General features: G+C 44.0%; 1 protein-coding gene across 1 annotated transcript in view; it reads left to right on the top strand.

Moving 5' to 3' along the window:
- The window catches only part of LOC124623159, a 57994-nt gene that overhangs the window by 17428 nt on the left and 17668 nt on the right, over positions 1-22898 (top strand). The window contains exon 3 of the mRNA XM_047148950.1: positions 43-237. Coding sequence (XP_047004906.1) covers positions 43-237 — 195 coding nt within the window. The remainder of the gene's footprint in view (positions 1-42; positions 238-22898) is intronic.

Below are 22898 nucleotides of genomic sequence, written 5' to 3'. Positions count from 1 at the left end.
CCTCGGCCAAGTGAGGCGGAGAAAAGGGAGTGGCAATAAAAGGGAGGGAGAGAGGGCGGCCGCGGCTCCTCCGCCTCCGCCGCCGCCGCCGCCCCCGCCGCCCACGTGCAGACACGTCGCTCTCTAATGGTGGGCGGCACGCGACCCGGCGCCGGCCACCGCGCTGTCTGGCCCGGATTACCCGCTTATACCGGCCCTGCGCACGCGGCGGTCACGCAGCCCTCACAACGACAGGAGGTATAAACCTCCTTCCTTCCCCACACGGTGCCCTTTATCCAGTCACGGCCGCGGCGCGACAGGTACGGTGCATCTCCTGTTTCGTGCAGAATCAACTATACCGTTATATAGGCTACTATTAATGTTGTGCAAGGAGAGCTGGACTACGGAGTGGTGCTGGACAGGAGCTGTAATGATTAGTGAGCAAATAACGCAGCAAACAGAAGATTTACTCAACTTCCGTTTCTCCAAGCGAACGACGACACTACAAATAATGCAGTAAGAAACAGAGTCCATCTATTACAACAGCAACAACGATACAGTCCAAGCCACAGCCAGGTGGCATCTGCGTAGCTTCTGTAATTTTATCTCGAAACTCTCCCATTGGTACCTGTTTGCATACAGAAACAACACTGTGTAGTTACGGGTCCGCCTTGATGCTAAACACGCAGATTACTTATTTATTTATTCCCAAACTAGTTTCAGTGACAAATATCGCAATCTTCAGTGGGTTCTTTGATTCTAAAACATGCAGAAATAACAATATGACAACATGTCACTTTAAAAAAAAAACACACACACACACAAGAATTGGATGTCGCCTTATCAGATTATACTTCGAACTAGCAAGCAAGATCACCAGCTCCTCAATACCGTATGACATAATGGAAAGAATAATTAACCACACACAGTCGATAATGCGAAAGAAACGGCAGGAACAGGAACGGAAATGAAATAAACTCGTGAACAAAGCCAGCTCTGAAACTAAGGCGCACACACACAGCACACATTCCATTAACGCTTGATTAATTTTAGTGACATAATATTCACAAAATAAGAAGACGAGCCACTTGAGAAAGTCCCAAAATACAATTTCAGCACCGACATAACACGTAAGATCAGAGACAATCTCATTACATTATAGGGCAACATGAAAAATCTAACACATCAGAGTTCAGCCCGGGCCTAACAGGAGAACTAGTCACAGAGGAAATGAAGCACATAATTAGAAAGAACAACCACCTATAAATGAAAATACAAGAGCTTCTGATGAGAAAACCATAAACAGTACACACAAAAACTAAAACAAGGTATGCACTCTTCACCAAGACCGACAGAGGGAACTTTCAAGACGTAATAACGGAGGCAGAATACGTTGAGAAACAGAAAAAATCCTGAAAGAGACTAAAATAACCAAGCTACTAGTGACCCAACACAAAGGTGGCAAAAAACCTAAAGATTCTCTTAAAAAGCATCACACACATCCTCACACAAAACCAGACAAAAAGAACGAAACAAAGGAATCTTACATCTCCAGTTTTAACAAGCCTTCCACAGGTCCACAAACATCAGGCCAGTGGTAGACTTACTTACTGGAGAGACACATGCACACATTTCTACAAAAAACATACACATACACAAGGATCAGAAGTCTTAAAAGCACAGAAAATTAAGAACATCGGCATCACCCGAAATCAAAACTGATATATTTTGACATTACATCCATGTAGGCAACTTACCCACAGAAGAAGCTACAAACATTGTTGAACTACAGCTAAAAAGGAAGAAATTCCCAGACGTACAAATAAATGAAATCTCATCGATTCTGAGGCTAATCACAGAACAAAGTTACTTCAATTTCAACAACTACTTCTGTTTGCAACAAAGGGACTCCCAAGTGGTTCCCCATAAAGTGGAAATTTAGCCAACATTTCCTTGGATACTACAAAGAACACAATATTCGACAATATTGTAAAACAAGAAGTGTACAAAATAATTTACAGGTACCCATATGTGGATGACACAGTCTGTCATACAGATGAAATACAAAACAGGATAGAAGAGCTGCACAGTAACATCAACACTGTACACCCACAAATCCACTTCACTACGGAAATAGAAATAGACAAGAAACTAAATTTCCTGGTTCTTACAGTTACAAGAAACAACAAAAAACATGAATTTTCCATCTACACAAAACCCACATCCACAAGCACTGTTATCCATAGCTCATACAACCACCTGACAGGGCATAAATATGCCAGTTTCACACAGATGCACCACAGGAAACAGAACACCTCTTAAACTAGGAAACTACTCATAGGACTTAAACATAATCAGATTTCTGTTAGAAAACATTGCAAAAGAGACACCATACACAAATTCAACTACAAGTTAAAAATGGAACATAACAACAGGACCACCCATTCGAGAGTGCAAACAAAGAATCTGAAAACCCAGAGGCAGGACACCCAGACAACACAGCAGACAACATCACATCAAGAAAAAGAAACAGATGGTACACATCAACATACAATAATAAAGAGGCACATACAATTGGCAACATATTGAAAAAGCAAGGAATCCCAATAACATTCGGAACAAAAAACACAGTTCAACAAAGGCTAACACCAGACAAAAGAGTCTCACAAAAATTCAGCAATGCTGAAATATACCAACTCACATGTAACTCCTGCCAGGCCCAATACATAGGACCTCCGCGAGGCCAAATATGTGATTACATTCCTTGGTACGGTCCCATGCTCTCTCATGTTCTACACAAGGTCTATGGGCAGCCTTCCTGATGTACCTATTAGGTTATCTCGAGACGTTTACATTCACGTTCCTGGGCATTTACGTTCCACGTTACTAACGCATCGCCGAACTCCTTCACTGGCTGCTGTCGTGCCTAATCGCCAGAGACTACGAACACTGAATCAGTACTCTAGAATAAACAGCACCGGCGTCTTGTGTGCGGTTTTCGTAGAAGTAGGAGTTGGAAAGCGAACATGAGAAACAGTAAGCAAACGCGCCGACAGTTGTGAAGAACGCGGAACTTTACTCGGCAGCGATGCGGGAAAGTGAGAGGCATGCGCGAGAATGTGAAAAGCGTGTGTGGAGTGCGGCGGTCGAGCGCTTTCAGACGGCTGACGGTTCCGAGATGACGGCGCGTTCTCGGAACAGGAGAGAAGCTCCGGGCCGGTGGCCGGTGCTGCGAACTGTTAGCCTGCAGGGATGGACGACGTTGACTCACGTATGCTGGGTCACTGCAACCAGTGTGTACGGTAGAGCGCGTTAAAAAGCTTCACACAAGTGCAGACCACACGGAGCAGACGTCACGTTTATACCGTGCAACACCCCAACTAGGCTTGATGTTGTAGTGCTCTTCAGTCCAAAGACTTATTTGATGCAGCTCACCATGCTACAAGCCTCTTCATCTCCAAGTAACTACTGAAACCTACGTCCTTCTGCTTACTGTATTCATCTCTTGATCTCTTGATCTCCCTCTACGATTTTTAGCCCCAACCTTCCCTCCAATCCTAAACTGGCGATCCACTGAGGCCTCAGAATGTTTCCTACCAATCGATCCCTTCTTCTATCAAGTTGTGTAACAAATTCCTCTTCTCCCCAATTCTATTCAGTACCCCACCATTAGTTACGTGATCTACACATCTAATGTTCAGCATTCTTCTGTAGCACCACAATTCGAAAGCTTCTATTCTCTTCTTGTCTACACTGTTTATCTTCCATACATGGCTACACTCCATACAAATACTTTCAGAAGAGACTTCCTGGCACTTAAATTTCTACTACATATTAACAAATTTGTCCTCTTCAGAAGCGCTTTCCTTACCGTCGGCAATCTACATTATATATCCTCTCTACTTCAACCATCATCAGTCATTTTGTGAGGTGTCAGACAAATAACACACCTTACACTGAATTCCTGAAAGAATTCTGTTTAATTCGGTATGTCATATGACACAGTGATGTGAACATATACGAATTTTATTGATAGGCAAAGTGAATAAACAAACTGATATTTTGTGAATATAAACCACTAACACACACACTAGTAATTGCAGGCAAGTTATTTCCCAGACAGAAGATATGAAATGCAGTTCTGAGGGAAGGAGAATTTTTACGACGGAATGCCTGTCCCGCATTTGGCTGAAACTTTCACAGTGGGACACCTAGCGGACATAATGAGTTGCCGGAGCCACTGTGTAGGCCGCTGCCAAAAGCAGCTTTAAGGATGACCTTCCGGAAAGCCTTTCTACAGGGACACGGTGGGAGGTTCCAGATAAACATCCGGAGAAACCCAGCTCAAAAAACTGGTGACTCGGTGTAGTCACCTGTGTTAAAAGTTGCATGTAAGAAAAAGCTGTTTATCTAAGTGTTATGTAGCAGAAATTAAACTCTACCCTACGAAAGAAATGACGCCTGTGATAGGCTACAAAACTCTAGTGGGTGGAGTTACAGTGCTCTGATTGGTCAGAAATAAAATGCGTGGCCACCAGCTTTGATATAGGCAAATTGCAGTCAGAGTAATTCACTTCTTCTCTTGCAGCAAATCGTCGAGTGTTTGAGCGAGGCGACTCGCGCCAGGCTGAGACGATTGTGAGAGTCATTATGTGAACACTTGTTCACAGGCTCGTCTGAACTTGTAAGGAATTAAAGTGCAAAGTCTTGTAGTGCATAGAATTGCACCGAGAACTGGCAGTTAATGACTGGGAGCGATTTGAGGGCAACAGTGTAGCAGCTACTCCAGCTAAGTGGAGTTAACCACGCCATTTAACTTAGCTAGGGAATAACTAGGAGTCTCGGCTTCACTGAAGAACTGGTGTTTAAGAGTCGAGAGAGATTTAGAATAAATTCTCAGGTTCACAGCTCGTGTAGACAGCCACCACTGTCGCAAGGTAAACACCATGCTCGCGCTACGCCAGCAATGATATTCAATTGACACTCAGAACCGCGTTTATCTCCATCTCTCCTAGTTTTGGTACATACAACCATCACCTGCAGTTAAACATATTGACGATTGTTGGGCTTAATTGAAGCAGAAATGCGAGATATCTGATCTAATGAAAAGGCGTGATCAGCAACTGTAGAGTTATGAATTGTTTTAACTGTGTACTTCTTTTTGGTTGCTCTTTACTGACCCCTATTCAGTTTTGGGCATTTTAATTGTGTAGTTTAGTGTGATTGATATCTCTGGCCCCAATTGCATTTAATTTGTTTATCTTTTTATCGACCCCCCATACATGGTCATCAACCATCTTACCTTTAAAGTACCTGATAATAGTTAGGAATTTCGCTTGTGAACACCCATATCAATATTTTACCATGATGTATATAATTTTGCTAACATTGCTATGTCATGAAGTCATACTTAGAGAAAAATTAGCCTTTAAAACGAAAATCTAAGGTTTTCATTTTTGCTAACATATAGTTACGCCTGAACCCGTGCACTAATTTCTGTTAGCGATAGCATTTCCTTTACAGGGAGTGTGGTGGAACCGACATTGAGATCATTGTCTGCTTACATCACTGCCGATACTGCTGTACTCTTCTGAACTCTGCATGCATGAGATGGTATATTTCTACCTTGGAGGTCGTAGGTTCAACACCAAATTCCTAAAACACTCACCAGGCATCCTCGCGCCACTTTGGCAGGAAGATAGATCAGAAGCAGTCTCACATAGATAATGGTGACGCTGCCAGGATGGTAAAATACCATAGTTAGGTGGTCAACCATATGTACTTACTAGGATAAAAAGAATATCCTCTTAAAAATTTTTATAATAAGTTTTTACGTTGTATCAACCAATGGTAAATATTAGTGGCTACTCACAAGTAGGGAGACAGAGACGTGCAATTCACTGAAAGATATACGCAGTACCACCATAGTATAGTTGTAATGCCATCGTTAGCTTCAAGTTCTTCTTGTAAGCGCACAGTGCCTGCACAGCATTGAGAAGTTGGTTGTGTCCCACCAGTAAGTGATGGAATTAGGAATAGTCGAGAAAGGGTGAAGGTAATAATTTTATGAAGTGAGTAAGGCCGTATGATCGCATGATTACACGAAGTAGGACGCGTCAGTTAAAATTCCAAAGATTGGAATCAGAGAGATTAGCAATGGCAGATCGAGACCCTGACCGAATTGAGATTGACACCCACCAAGATAACTTACGGGAACTTCAGTACAGAACAACGGACGACACAACGCCGCGAGAAACAGATCAGGGGGTGCAACAGGAAGTAAATACTAAGCAATAAGGCGCCGTAAGCGGCGACCAATTTATTGCAGAGGTGCAAGAAGATGGGGGACCTCTTGAATACGTAGAAACCCATAGTACATGTAATAAGATCTCCCTCACAACCAATTACAGGCAATACAAGTCAGTTGCGGACAGACACGAGAATGTAAACGCAGAACGAAGCGCTTTGGAAGAAGAAGTTGTAGGAGCCGTTAATTTGTCGGAAATTGTCCAGCAATTAACGCGCTCCATAACGATACAGAACAGAGTGATAAAACAACATATATGTGAACAGATTGCGGGAACAGCGAAACAACTGCAGCAACACCTATGTGAGCAAAATGCGGGAACAGCGAAACAACTGCATGAGATCAAGCAGCAGTTAAGTAACATTGAAGAAGAGATAAAAGAATCCCTAGATATCGAAAATTTAATAATAGGTCACAGGTAGTTAAGAAGAGATATTGACATGGTCCAAGTGGACATGCATACATTGCGGGATGACGCCCAGACCGAAGTAAAAACGTTGCGTGACAATACTCAGGACGAAATTAAAACATTATGTGACGACGTCAAAATACTGCGTGATGATAACAAAGCATTACGTGACGATACCCACGGTGAAATTGCAAAGATAACCCAACAGGTTCATGCAATTACACGCCAAGCAGCGGGCACAGCATGACAAATAGTTGAAGATAGTGTGTTACAAAAAGGCATCACGGAAGCGGTTCTCAAGGGATAAGATACTCGCATCGTGAGAATAGAAGCGAAAATGAAGAATAAGTTCGAAAAACTCAGAGAAGGACTGTTGCCAACTATACAAGCGCACAGTGATCAAGATCATACAAGCTCTGAATCCGTAACAACTTCGGAGTCAATAATGCTACCAGAAAGGCAAGAAGATTCACAAGGAACTAAAAGAAGATCTCACGCAAATACATCACCAGTCACAGGCGGAGAAGAAATTACGCGATAGCCGACCGCCTGCGATGCCTCAGGCACGTTTCGGAAATTACGAAGAGCAGACGGCACCACGAAGACATCGGGCAGCCCAGGCATACTTTCCGGAACAATTCGGACCACGTGACGAAGTGGCAAGAGACACCGAGACAATACGTGACAGGGAAATGTAAGGCCGCGAGAACACTGTAGCGTAATGCGTACCACCACTCGCGCTGAGCCGATGGATAAAGTCACTGCGTTCCGTTACAACGATATCATGCAAGAGTAGGCGAAAGTTACAGTGGGAAATATCCAATGGACTTACCACAACCTGAAAGACTGACACGTGAAATGACCGGAAACAGAAGGGGTGAGGTTTCTCGAATTTCGTATGGTACCATGATGAGCTACGACAACCATCATTTCCTCACTGTAAGGAAGTTTCACCATTTCCGTGAAGGAAACTCACTGCATCCACGAAACTTCGTTGATCGATTCAGAGTAGGACTACCAGAACATTGGAGATTAACACAAAAATTAGACTTAATACGTGCCCAAATGTCTGGAACAGTACGAGAAACGATGCAAAACGTAGCAGCTACGTGTCGATCATATGAAGATTTCAGAGATAAGTTTCTCTCACGCTACTGGTCAAGTGAAGAGTGAAATAGAGTGAAGTATGAACTACTACAAAATACATACTTCAAGAATTCCGGAGAGAAGCGCCCTATAAAATTTTTCGAAGCACTAGTAAAGAACAATCAATGTTTGGATGTATTATACAGCGATGGAGAATTGATTAAATTGTGTACCATGAAGGTGCCACTAAAATACCAAGTCACTGGTAGGGCGTGGAGGCAATGACGTGGAAGCCTTCAAAGGAACTTTTAGTGAACTAGATTTTACATTCTCGTAAGATGAGGCAAGAAAAAAGCGAAACCAGCATGAAAACGTGAATGAAAGACCGCGAAATGCCCCGAAGTCCGCACGGAGGAATGTCAGCTATTACGAAACGCGTGATAGCTTCTCGTCGACAAATGACAGTCGGATCCAACAGAGAAATGGGTACGGATATGGAAGAAGAAATGGCAGCGGTTATCCACCCAGGAGTGGCAGAGTAACTGCTACAGGGGGTGATAACACGCGGCAACCTCATGACCCTCGACTCTTACAACTGCCATCTGGTTTCTGTACAAATTGTAAATAGCCTTTCGCTCCCTGTATTTTACCCCTGCCATCTTCAGAATTTGAAAGAGAGTATTCCAGTTAACATTGTCAAAAGCTTTCTCTAAGTCTACAAATGCTAGAAACGTAGGTTTGCCTTTTCTTAATCTTTCTTCTAAGATAAGTCGTAAGGTTAGTATTGCCTCACGTGTTCCAACATTTCTACGGAATCCAAACTGATCTTCCCCGAGGTCCGCTTCTACCAGTTTTTCAATTCGTCTGTAAAGAATTCGCGTTAGTATTTTGCAGCTGTGACTTATTAAACTGATAGTTCGGTAATTTTGACATCTGTCAACACCTGCTTTCTTTGGGATTGGAATTATTATATTCTTCTTGAAGTCTGAGGGTATTTCGCCTGTCTCATACATCTCGCTCACCAGATGGTAGAGTTTTGTCATGACTGGCTCTCCCAAGGCCATCAGTAGTTCTAATGGAATGTTGTCTACTCCCGGGGACTTGTTTCGACTCAGGTCTTTCAGTGCTCTGTCAAACTCTTCACGCAGTATCTTATCTCCCATTTCGTCTTCATTTACATCCTCTTCCATTTCCATAATATTGTCCTCAAGTGCTTCGCCCTTGTATAAACCCTCTATATACTCCTTTCACCTTTCTGCCTTCCCTTCTTTGCTTAGAACTGGGTTGCCATCTGAGCTCTTGATATTCATACAAGTTGATATCAATATTAATAAAAAAATATGGTCTCTACTTAAGAGATACAATTAAATTATTAACAAAGTTAGCCACGTTAAAAATTAATGTATACAAAGCAATATAATTAAACAGAAAAAGAGCTAGACTAAGTGGATGACCAATATTTAATGCTTGAGAAAAAGTATAATTTTTGGTGACTCAGACAGTGCCAACATCAGTACAAAAATTATCGCGGAAGGCTGGTAATATGTAAGGTGTCAAACAAATAACACACCTTACGTTGAATTCCTGAAACAATTCCAGTTACCTCTATGTGTCACATGACATAGTTACGTGAAAATGCACGACTTTTATTGATAGGCAAAGCGAATAAACAAACCAACAAAATGGCTCTGAGCACTATGGGACTTAACATCGGAGGGCATCAGTCCCCTAAAACTTAGAACTACTTAAACTTGACTAACCTAAGGACAACACACACATCCATGCCCGAGGCAGGATTCGAACCTGCGACCGTCGCGGTCGCGCGGTTCCAGACTGTAGCGCCTAGAACCGGTCGGCCACTTCGGACGGCAAAACAAACCAACATTTCATGAATATAAACCACTAATAAACACACCAGTAATTGCAGGCAAGTAGTTTCCCAGACCCAAGCTATGAGACGAATTCTGAGGGGAGGAGAATTTTTATGATGGAATGCCCATCCCGCATTCACAGCGAAACAGCTACTGGACACGATGAGACGCCGGACACACTGTGTAGGCGGCCGACAAAAGCAGCCAAGCAGCCGTTGTCCCTGGTTTCAGCGATGACCTTTCGGAGAGGCTTCCTACAGGAACATGGCGGGAGATGCCAGATAAACGTCCGAAGAAACTCAGCTCAAAACATTGGTTACTCACTGTAGCCACCTGTGGTAACAGTTGCATGAAAGAAAAAGCTCTTTATCTCAGTATTACATGGCAGACGAACTCTGCCCTGCGAAAGAAAAGACACCTGTGATAGGCTACAAAAACTCTGGTGGGTGGAGCCACAACACTCTGCTTGCCCAGAAAGAAAATGTGTGGCCACCAGCTTTGAAATAAATAGCAGACAGAGTAATTCGCTTCTTCTCTTGTAACAAATCGAGTGTTTGAGTAAGGCGACTCGCGCAGCGGTGAGACGATTGCCAGAGTGTTTACGTGAACGCTTATTCACAGGCTTGTACTAACTCATAAGGAGTTGAACTGCCGAATCTCCTAGTATGAAGAATCGCACCGACCACTGGCAGTTAATGCATGCGAGCGATTTGAGGGCAGTGAATTTGTGCACTATTCCAGCCAAATAACATGTACCACGCCAATTAACTTAGCTAGGAAATAACTAGAAGTCTTGGCTTCACCAAAGACGTAGGAAATGTGTCCGACTGGCGTTTAACAGTTGAGAGAGATTTAGAATAGATTCTCAGGTTCACAGATCATGCCGAGAGCCGGCACTGCCACCGCCTATGCACGGTAAACACGCACGCTCGTGCTACACCGGCAAGTGATATTCAGTTGACACTCAGAACTGCGGTTGTCTCTGTCTCATATTTTTTCGTACATACAACCCTGACCTGTAGTTAAACATATTCATGATTGTCAGGCTTAACTGAAGCAGAACACGAGAAATCCGCTCTAATAAAAGGGACTGATCAGCCACTGTAGGGTGATTATGGATTTGTTTTAACTGTGTACTTCTTTTTGATTGCTCTTCACTGACTCCCATTCAGTTTTGGGTATTTTCATTGTCCATTTCGCTTCATAGTTGCGAATACCCAATATCAAAATTTTGCAATTTTGTACGAAATTTTGCTAACATTTCTATGTCATTAAGTCTTATTTACAGTGAAAATAAACCTTTATAACGATAATCTGAGATTTTCATTTTTGCTAACATGTAGTTACGCCTGAACCCGTGCACTAATTTCTGTTAGCCGTAACATTACTTTTACAGGGAGTGTAGAGAAACTGACATTGAGATCATTGTCTGATTACATCACTGTCCGTGCTGCTGCACTCTTCTGAACTCTGCATGCATGAGATCGTATCTTCTACCTCGCAAGCCGTAGGTTCAACACCAAATTCCTAAAACACTCACCGAGCATCCTTGCGCAACTGTGGTAGGAAGATAGAACAGAACCAGTCTCACTCATGTTAGAACTTTGACGCCCAAATAGCAAAACGCATCTGCTATTTTAAGCGTCTCATTTCGTAATCTAATTCCCTAAGTATCTTCTGACTTAATTATACTACATTCCATTATCCTCGTTTTGCTTTTGTTGATGTTCATCTTATATCCTCCTTTCAAGACACTGTCCATTCCATTCTACTGTTCTTCCAAGTCCTGTGCTGTCTCTGACAGAATTAGAACGTCTTCAGCAAACCTCAAGGTTTTCATTTCTTCTCCATGCATTTTAATTCCTACTCCAAATTTTTCTTTTGTTTCCTTTACTGCTTGCTCAATATACAGACTGAATAACATTGGAGATAGGCTACTACACTGTCTCACTCCCTTCTCAACTACTGCTTGCATTTCGTGGCCCTCGACTCTTGTATCTGCCGTCTGTTTTTTTTCTGTACAAATTGTAAATAGCCTTTCGCTCCCTGTATTTGATCTCTGGCACCTTCAGAATTTGAAAGGGAATATTCCATACAACATTGTCAGAAGCTTTCTCTAAGACTACAAATGCTATAAACGTAGATATGCCTTTCCTTAACCTCTCTTCTAAAACAAGTCGTAGAGACAGTATTGCTTAGCGTGTTCCTACATTTTCACGGAATCCAAACTGGTCTTCCCCGAGGTCGACTTCTAACAGTTTTTCCATTCGTTTGTAAAGAATTCATGTTGGTATTTTACAACCATGCTTCTCGAACTCGTAGTTCAATAATTTTCACACCTGTCGGCACCTAGGCTTGATAATAGAGTCAATTCGGCGAGAAAGAAAATCAACAATTTCCTCCAGATACGCCACATCCTAGCTTAAGCCACTCGTTGGAGATTAAAGGAATGTCCACTACGACCAACACTCACAGCAATTCGCTGATCCCAGTAAGAATTCTAGCATGTCCAGCAAAACACACACCACATATAGGCACCAGAGCGGCTCGGCCCATGCTTTTTTCTCTGCAGGTGGACAACGTGTGTAACGCCGGAAATGCATATCCTCCCATTTCCATCTATTGTACTATAAATTTTTTTCCTTATTTTGTTACCTGAAGATATGACGTTTCTGTGTCTTTGTATATTGTAATTGTTTCACTATTTGTATATATATATATATATATATATATATATATATATATATATATATATATATATATATTTATGCATTTATGTCGATCTATAATTGGTTTGTTTTGTAAATATTATTTGTATTTTTACGCTAGGTCTTGCCTAGGGAAAACTGTGCTATCGAACGAATACATCGATAGGTCGTGTGGAGAACCAAAGTGTTTAGGATCTTTGGTAGTGTTAACTCTGTCGCGTGGAGCGCGAGCAGAGGGGGTCTGGCTGGAGGAGGGCAGTGGAGCAGGTGTGTTGTGTGACGCTCCCGCGAATTGCCGCGCTTTCGGGGTTTGGCAGCATGTAATTGCGCTCGACTTGCTACGATAGTTTCTGACACGGTGTCGCGGACGGGAAGCATTAGCTGGCGCACATCAAGAGCCAGTTTCGCCTGGTGACCGTGTCGAGAAGAAGGCGCGCCAACATCCAGCTTCTGCAACAGCGACGGCCGACAATGAGTGACTGTCGCCACCTCCTCGATCGACGACTTCAAACCTTCAATCAAGCAACAAGGAAGACTGGAAGCACGTAAAGTTTTAGAACTGTATGGCAGACCTCAGCTTTTCAAACTGTTAAATTTTTCTCACTAAATTACAGCAACGTAGCATGAACCTTTGTTGCTCATTGTCCCAATTGCATTACCAAGCAGGGTCCCTTCCTTTTACGGAATGAACCCGAGTGTCGTTGAAATTCAAACGCCAGCATTAAAGTAATATCATTCGATTTCACTGCTTTAATTTCAAAGTTCAGTTAAGGTATTCATAGCTGGCTACAATATTTAGATTACACAAGCAGAAATTAAGAGTGCGAGTTTTGTTATCGTATTTTAGCTTACCTGTGACTGTAGCTCAGCTTGGTACGTACTAAATTTTACTATTGTTAATTGTTCAGAATCATTTAATTCAAGTTCAAAGTTAAATCTCTTATTTCTAAATTGCGTAGATACAAGTAGCTTTTGAAATGATTGTTGAAGTAGCCCAAGACTAACCTTTTTTACTGAATTTCGTAGTGCTTCAGAAACAAAGTTCACTATTAATTTCAGTCACTAAATTAACTTTCAATTTTCTGGTTTTATTAATTCTTTTGCTAAATTAAGTCAGAATGTAGCGAAATTTATTATTTCTGACAAACATTCATTTTTCACACAACACGTGTCAACCTTCAGTTGCCACGCTTTTAGTGCTAATTGTATGTGCATTAATCTTTCATTTTCAGTTATTATAGTAGTTGTCCATAGGACTGGCGACCGTAATTTTCCCCAAATCTCAAATATCTAATTAACACCAATTAATTGTTAACGTAAGGACCGCACATTTATTTTCTTTATTGATTTTACCCTTTTCTCAAAATTAATTTCCACCAATTTCATTTGCAATTTTCCTTTCATTTAGATGTAACCCTTTCCTCCCTCTTTACCGACAAATTAACTTCGGTGACGATTGCTTTTCCCAAATTTTCATGTGCACGCGGTTTAATTTTTTACTGTCATTAAGGTCGATAAGTGAGGGGAAGGTTACACGTGCTCGAACTCTTACGGGAATCAGCGAATCGCTGAGACTATTGAGAATAATGGCCACGGGCACTACGTCAGCAGTTCGTGGATAAGTTGGAATTTGAGCAGGTCAATGTCCAGATGGCCGGGTGACTGTTCACGAGAAACGGAAAAATCCGGGTACGAGTCTCGCTCCAGCTCAGATTTTCAGTTTTCCCCTCTGCTAATGTAAGACGATGACTTCCCCTTTTTTTGTTTCACTTCTTATGGCATATCTGATATCGATATGGAACTGAATACCTAGACGCACGGAAAAAAGAGTGCGGCTGCTATGTGTAACATTTGAAGTCTCCCAGAGAGTATGCGAGATCAATTCGTAGTCGTTATTTGCCAATAGATGTGTGCGGCTTAAAAACATTATGTCGTATTCACTGTTGAGCCAAAACATTATGACCCCTGTTCACCGTGACGTTGGATGCTGCCTGGTGTCGTTGCGGGCACGTGACGCGGTATGTAAGTGGAGCAGACATGGACCGGGGATCACACTAGCGAAGATATGGGCTGCAGATAGGGAAATCCACTAAGATAAGTGTCTTTGAACTGTGCAGATTATTATTATGCAGATCCTGTGAACGAGTATCTCGAATACGGCGAAACTGATCGAATGTTCACGTGCTACTGTGGTGAGCATCTATGGAAAGAGGTCAAAGGGCAGTGAAACTATCACTAGGCGCAAAAATAGTTGGGCGTCCACCACTTCTCGCAGACCTTGCGTCTCGGAGCTTGTCTGCCCTGTAAAGTAGGATAGATGGTGATCTCTGGCGTCAACCCTCTTCAACTGTCGGCAGTCTCTGTCACTGAACAGACGAGGTGCTTTCGTGCTGTACGTGTCCCTTCACGTTTCCAGTTAACTATCACAGTGGACCTAGGGATGTTTGGGAGTGTGGAAATCCCGCGTACAGACGTATGACACAAGTGATACCCAATCACCTGACCACGGTCGAAGTCCGTGAGTTCTTCGGAGCGCCCCATTCTGCTCTCTCACGATGTCTAGTGACTACTGATATGGAGTACCTGGCAGTAGGTGGCAGCAAAATGCATCTAACATGAAAAACTATGTTTTTGGGGGTGTCCGGATACTTTTTATCGCATAGTGCATGTGATGCAATTTTAGTGATTACAAAATCGAGTCAAATTTTTGAAGAACTTGGCAGTTGAGCCAAGTTATGAATAGGACGTTGCATCGTTTCTGGTGTGGCTACATGCTTTGACTTGTTTGGGAACGATATCACAGAACCGTCCTCCTGAGGCAAATCGTCTACAGCTGTGGGACTTGGTTTCCTGGATACTCCCACCTGTGTTGGTGTATCGGACAGCTGTATATAGAAATACCGATATAGTGGAATCAATAACGCGTTATCTTTAATCGATATTTGTTCAGCAGGTGCATCGGTAACGTCGATATTTTGTGGCGATAAAGTCGGAAAATTTTATCATTATTAGTATCTAACTGATAACAGAAAACGACTGCACTTTTAGTTTAAATATTGAAACATTTACACAGTAAGGAAGTTAATGCGGCTCTTGTTTTCGTTTTAATATTTAAACATTTACACAATAAGTAAGTTACCTACCGGTTTTTACTTTTAAGTTCGTAGAGAAAATTTGACTGTTGTCAGTTGTGTATTTTCGTAACCTCTTCTCACTCGGAAGTAAGGTTAGCGGAAATACTGTCAGTGAGGAATTATTTATCTGTTGTTTTCAAAATCTAGTGAAGTGATTTCTGCTCAGACAAGTAGATTAAAAGCCGAATATGCCAAGAAATTAATTTTTTAAAAGTACGTTAGAAAATAAGTTTTGGAACTGATAATGTTTCATCTATACTATCTGTACTCGTATTTTGAGTGACTTCTTCTGTCTTTCTTTCATTTGCTGTAGTATGACGACTTCTACTTTTTCGTAAGATTTCTCCATTTACATATGAAATACTATATAATTAAATATGGTTTTCCTTATTTTTCTATTTTCATAAAACCCACTGTTCACTGTTTTAAATAACACTTTCAATCATAAGTCGAATTTTTGAGTTCTAAATCTATGTATTCGGTACCGATGTACTGAACCGTCATTATTTTTCTTTCGATCAGTGGTGACTATTCGAATATAGGGAATATCGACATTTATCTTTTGATGCCCTATCCCTAACTGACGCTACCTGAAAAATCAATAAACAAAAAAGGCTCCCTGTTATATATTTTTCTAGTACAATAATTTTATCCACAGCTGCAGACCTCAGCCACGGTTATCTGGAATAGAACAGTGTGGTTTTTGCCCAGCCGACGTCGTGACGTAGCTCCGCGTCACGAAGGTCGTTACCAGGCCCCGGACGTGGCCCGGAGCGCCCGTGCGGCACCAGTCAGCTCCACGAGGGCTCTCACACCGCGCTACGGCGCTTAGGGCCGCCACCTGTTCTCCAGCTGGGCTGGCAGCCGCAGCCGCAGGAGCAGGTGCTACCCTCGCAGGCAAACCACTGTGCGCGCAGGTCGCCGGTAACAACGTGGAATAATAGGGGTAATTACTCGTAGAAAGCCGCCGGCAGCCGGGGAGGCGGAGGCGGCGGTAACGGTGCAGCCACTTAAGCGGCGGCGGCGCCGGGCAGATGGCGGCCGGATAGCGGCAGGAATGCGGCTTCCGTGCAGCGCAGTGTAAGCCTCCGCCGTTCCTTTTCTCCGTTTTCGTTTACGAGAGGGCAGGGCCGCCTGGCTGCAGCTACGACGTGACCCGCGGCTATCAACTCACCCTGACGCCCGTCGCTTAACGTTCGGGACAAAACGCGACGAGAAATCGCCGTGGGAACGAAACAAAGAGCAAAACCGTGTAGGCAGTGTCGGGCGCGTAGCTCGCGGGCGCGCCGGACTATGGGGGCGCGGCATAAACCACTCCATCAAGCCCGATACTGCAGCCGACACTACCGTTACCGAGGAAAATTGGCACCTATACCAACATGGCTGTGACGTACAGGCAAGGGGATAGTTCCCACTGTACTAATTACTAGCGGTTCTTTCCGCACGTGCACCGTGGGAATAGTGACTTCTTAATCTCTTCTGTGCGCTACGTCATTAGTCTTTGTGGTGTAGTCTCTAATTCCTCCAACAATCCGGAATGAGATTTTCAGTCTGCAGCGGAGTGTCCACTGATATGAAACTTCCTGGCAGATTAAAACTGTGTGCCGGACCGAGACTCGAACTCGGGACCTTTGTCTTTTGCGGGCAAGTGCTCTACCAACTGAGCTACCCACGCACGACTCACGCCCCCTCCTCACAGCTTTACTTCCGCCAGTACCTCGTCTCCTACTTTCCAAACTTCACAGAAGCTCTCCCGCGAACCTTGTAAACCTACCACTCCTGGAAGAAAGGATATTGCGGATACATGGCTTAGGCATAGCCTGCGAAATGTTTCCAGAATGAGATTTTCACTCTGCAGCGGGGTGTGCGCTGATATCTCATTCTGGAATCATCCCCAAGGCTGTGGCTAAGCCATGTCTCCGCAAAATCCTTTCCTCCAGGAGTGCTAGTTCTGCAAGGTTCGCGGGAGAGCTTCTGTGAAGTTGGAGACGAGGTACTGGCAGAAGTAAAGCTGTGAGGACGGGGCGTGAATCGTGCTTGGGTAGCTCAGATGGTAGAGCACTTGCCCGCGAAAGGCAAAGGTCCCGAGTTCGAGTCTCGGTCCGGCACACAGTTTCCTCGAACAATGCTGCTTCTGGGAATTATTTAACTAGACTTTCGGGGAATAATAGCTGGTATCTATCTTCAGACGTATGCCAGAGTCCTTCAGCATCTCTGTGAAGCTCTCCCTTGGGTCAAACAGTCCTATCACTACACATGAGCAGCGGCGAAAAACGTTGGCATTACTTGTTCCTCTTTTTGTTTATTTGGGGCTGCGACGCTTACAGGGAACAGCTTCAGTGTGACGTCGCAAAAGGCCAACGATGTTTACGGCATTCGACGCCCTATATACTGTCTTCCATGCAACCACAACATTGGCTCCTAATAGGAACAGGGGGCCGACAGCAGGTATCCAACAGTGAGCACAGCATGAGGCTATGGGCCGCATTTGTAATGCTAAGACGACGAATAACTTGGTTGTTTGGTTGATTTGGGGGAGGGGACCAAATAGCGAGGTCATCGGTTCCATCGGATTAGCGAACGATGGGGAAGGAAATCGGCCGTGCCCTGAACAAGGAACTCTTCCGGTATTTGGCTGAAGTGATGGAGGGAAATCACGGAAAACCTAAATCAGGATGGCTGGACGCGGGTTTGAACCGTCGTCCTTGAGCGATGTGACCAAGCGGTTCGAGGCGCGCCGGCCGAAGTGGCCGTGCGGTTAAAGGCGCTGCAGACTGGAACCGCAAGACCGCTACGGTCGAAGGTTCGAATCCTGCCTCGGGCATGGATGTTTGTGATGTCCTTAGGTTAGTTCGGTTTAACTAGTTCTAAGTTCTAGGGGACTAATGACCTCAGCAGTTGAGTCCCATAGTGCTCAGAGCCATTTGAACCATTTGGTTCGAGGCGCGTCAGTCTGGAACCGCGCGACCGCTACAGTCGCAGGTTCGAATCTTGCCTCGAGCATGCATGTGTGTGATGTCCTTAGGTTAGTTAGGTTTACGTAGTTGTACGTCTAGGAGACTGATGACCTCAGATGTTAAGTCCTATAGTGCTCAGAGCCATTTTTGAACCGTCGTCCTCCCGAATGCGAGTCCAGTGTGCCACCATGCTCGAGTAACTCACAACTGTGCTACAGTGCTACAGGTGTTGATACAAAGCAGGGCAATGACAGCGATAAAAAAGCAAGCATTACATTTTATCTACAATAACAGTTGCCTAAATTGACATTTCGTCAGAAAGGAACCTAAGAAATCCCACAGAAGCTGCAGATGAAATATTATCGTTTCTGCAAGATAAGTCAGTGGAATCTGTGGTGTCAAAAAAAAAAAAAAAATGGCTCTGAGCACTATGGGACTTAACATCTGAGGTCATTAGTCCTCTAGATTTAGAACTAGCTAAACCTAACTAACCTAAGGGCATCACACACATCCACGCCCGAGGCAGGATTCGGACCTGCGTCCGCAGCAGTCGCGTGGTTTCGGACTGAAGCGCCCAGAACGGCTCGGCTACCGCGGCCGGCTCTGTGGTGTCGATTACGGCCGACAGTGCGGACGATGTACATGAGGAGTACAACGATGTCGATAAGGGCGTAACAAGTGAAAGAGATACTGAAACAGGTGTCGAGCCATGTAGTTCATCACCCTTGTGGGACAGGGAGCCACAAATCCCGTAGCCAGTGGAACATAATAAAGAACAATCGTTGTCCAAGGAGTAGGTATTAAACGTAATTACGTACGTTGAAGATCATCCGCAGCGTAGTAAAAACAATTGTGAACAGATTTCGAATAAATACACAGAAAAACTATGAATATTCAAGGAAGGGCAAGGCGCGCATGTTACAAAAACTGGTGTCTCCGCGTTTCAGGGGTGATCGACTTACAGGATGTGCGTCATAGTGACATACTATGTTATGCACGTTAAGCTGTGCGCGACAGAGATGGCATTAAATTCAAAGGAAGCGGCGGATGGCTGCATAGCTTGAAACAGGGCTACAGAAATTGAAGGCGTAAGATAACGAAATTTCAAAGAAAGCGTCAATTTGGCGATGCACAACAAACTGCGGAATCAGCCCGAAACTTTGCAGGTGAGATAAACAAACTTATCGCATCGTTCAGTAAGGAATTTACTTTCAACTGCAGTCAGTCGGGATTACGAGAGGAAATAAATATGAAAGGAACTCCGAATATTAGAGATACCAAGAGAGTTCTATCAAGATCTACAAACATCAGTGCCTTAGGGCACTCGTGTACAATTATGCCGACTGTTAGTCTGGATGGTACATTGGCTGGAAAGTTATTTCTTGCGTTGCGTGAAGCTGGATGTGCTCTGCCTCCTCCGATTCTTTCTCGCGTGAGTGATCTTGCAAGAGCAGTATGAGATATTTATGTCACAGCAACCAAGAGTGGAAAAATAAGCGTAAGAGAACTACAACTGTGGTATGAGCACTTGTTGTGGCCAACAACTGGTCGAAATAACTTGCTTTTCCTTGATTCGTGGTCTGTGGATAAAAGTCATACTCTAGTAGAACAATCCGCCTTGAAAAGTGTGTGACATTGCATTTCGTACCACCTGGAGGCACTGGAGAAATTCAGCCTCTGGGTGGCTGTTTCTTCTGTGCCTATAAAACATGTTATCGCACATCTGCAGCTACGCTTTAAAGGATTACGCTTCTCGATAAGTTCCGAGGCAGTCTGTTTCGCATTAGGCTGCATGCCATCACATTCCATCAGTTCTCATCACCCTATTACACTAACATGATCCTACGTGAATTCTTTAAAAGTCGATACCTATGTGAACGTTCTCCACGGTTTCTAACTCCTAAGGAGTTCGCCTTTGATCTTGATGGAAGGACCGAGCGAGGTGGCGCAGTGGTTAGCACACTGGACTCGCATTCGGGAGGACGACGGTTCAATCCCGTCTCCGGCCATCCTGATTTAGGTTTTCCGTGATTTCCCTAGATCGCTTCAGGCAAATGCCGGGATGGCTCCTTTGAAAGGGCACGGCCGATTTCCTTCCCCATCCTTCCCTCACCCGAGCTTGCGCTCCGTCTCTAATGACCTCGTTGTCGATGGGACGTTAAACACTAATCTCCTCCTCTCCTCCTCTTGATGGAAGGAACCTTCGTAATCACTGTTGCGCACCGTTTTTCATCCGGTGATCATGGCGCAAGGTAACAGTTTGCTTTGAACATTTCTTGAATTTCGACGATGTCCATTTTGCGATGTGTAATGCATAAATCCCTTAGAAGGTTGATCTCTGCACATCCCGGACATTCATTTTCTGTGGCCCTCCTTATGCATATAGTGAGTCATTAGCAGTTGATATTTTTAATGTCATAGTTCTTAACACAATACTTGCAAATGAGTCTTACTAAAGATTGAGTTTGCTGCTTCGCACTCAAGGACTTAGTTGTTAGTAAACACGGTGCAGCGAACTGATGCCGGCACGGTAGCTGAGCGTGTTCGGTCAGAGGGTTAGCTGCCCTCTGTAACAGAAGAGTGAGTGAATGAATCAACAAAGAACCTAAACGAGTGTTATCGGACGTTCGCCCTGAACCTAATTCAACGAACAATATAGAACAAAATGACATTAAAAAAAGACTGGTTAGCGTCGCTGCATTCATTGTGAATGGACCTGAGTTCAATCCCGGTACTTCCTCGAATCTTATTTTCCTTTTTTCTTTTCTACCGCGCTGGTAGCCATCATGTCCAGGGCGCCGTGCCACGGTTCGCGCGGCTCCCTGCGTCCTAGGTTCGAGTCCTCCCTCGGGCAGGGATGTGTGTGTTGTCCTTAGCCTAAGTTAGTTTAAGTTGCGTGCAAATCTAGGCACTGATGACCTCAGCAGTTTGGTCCCATAGGTGCTTACCACATATATATATGCGTACTGTAAGACCTTGGGTACACACGCCATCAGATTATTTGACTTGTAGCTCTAACGAAGAAGGCGAGTGTCAGCAATATGTCTCGTGGTCTTATCGCGGCGTGTTTATCTTCTGCCGTTAGGTCAGACGGTAGAAATACCACTTGCACGGTTAAGGTAGCAGATTAACGGTGACCTACTTTAAACAGAACTTGATTAATTTTCACACACATTTATTATAATAATAAAAAGCATAGACATTACGTAACTTGATTCTGGATGCTGTTTACAATTGACAATCTGAAGTTCCTTTGGTCTTGGTACGTTAAACTTATTCTCACACAGGTCTGATACTTGACAAAGTGTCTATTCGTTTATCTTCATGGCTATGTACAGGAATATGGTAATCTTATTAGGTGCAGACTGAAACTTGAGTATAGACTGGTACAGACTAATGCATACTGGTACAGACTGGTGCAGACAAATGCAGACTACTGCAGACTGGTACAGACAGGCGCAGACAAATGCAGACTGACTGATCGGAGGTCTGTACACTCGTTATAATACCTCGCACGTTCAGGTATCACTGCGCGAGTGTGATCCGCGAGGAGAAAAGGTTCTACGTTAGCAGCAATCTCATTAGCTGCTTTACATATTAATACGTGGATCGGCGGAAGTAGAATGTGGTCCGTCTCTAAGACAGCGCCATCTCGTAGTGCGGAGACGGACGAGCGCTGCGCCTGCGCTGTTGTGCTTAGTGGGGCGCGCTCTAGTGGGAAAGTTGTCTACGCGCTGACTACGCGGAATATATATATATACAGGGTGAGTCACCTAACGTTACCGCTGGATATATTTCGTAAACCACATCAAATACTGACGAACCGATTCCACAGACCGAACGTGAGGAGAGGGGCTAGTGTAATTGTTTAATACAAACCATACAAAAATGCACGGAAGTATGTTTTTTAACACAAACCTACGTTTTTTAAAATGGAACCACGTTAGTTTTGTTAGCACATCTGAACATATAAACAAATACGTAATCAGTGCCGTTTGTTGCATTGTAAAATGTTAATTACATCCGGAGATATTGTAACCAGACAAGGCCATTTCCTGACTCAAGGTATGTGGTGTGGTGCAGCACGCCACTGCGGTTACGGTACTACTCGATCTAACGTGCCACTGACACGCAGTGAGCGTCCCCACTGAAGGCGGAAGCCCTCCACTGAAGTCCAGGTGTGTGTAAATGAATTATGCCCAAGGAAACGGAAGGAAGGGTGGTTGGTAGGTAGGTTGATTCGAGGAAGGCGACCAAAAAGGGAGGTCATCGGCCACATTGAATTGGGGAAGAATGTCGGCCGTGCCCTTCCAAAGGAACCATCCCGGAATTTGCCTGAAGTGATTTAGGGAAATCACTGAAGGCCTAAATCAGGATGGCCGGACGCGGGTTTGAACCGTCGTCCTCCCGAATGCGAGTCCAGTGTGCTGACCAGTGCGCCACCTCC

This window comes from Schistocerca americana, chromosome 7, assembly GCF_021461395.2.
Source record: "Schistocerca americana isolate TAMUIC-IGC-003095 chromosome 7, iqSchAmer2.1, whole genome shotgun sequence".
Lineage (NCBI taxonomy): Eukaryota > Metazoa > Arthropoda > Insecta > Orthoptera > Acrididae > Schistocerca > Schistocerca americana.
Note: the sequence above shows the minus strand (reverse complement) of the source record. Positions and strands in the feature narration are given on the sequence as shown.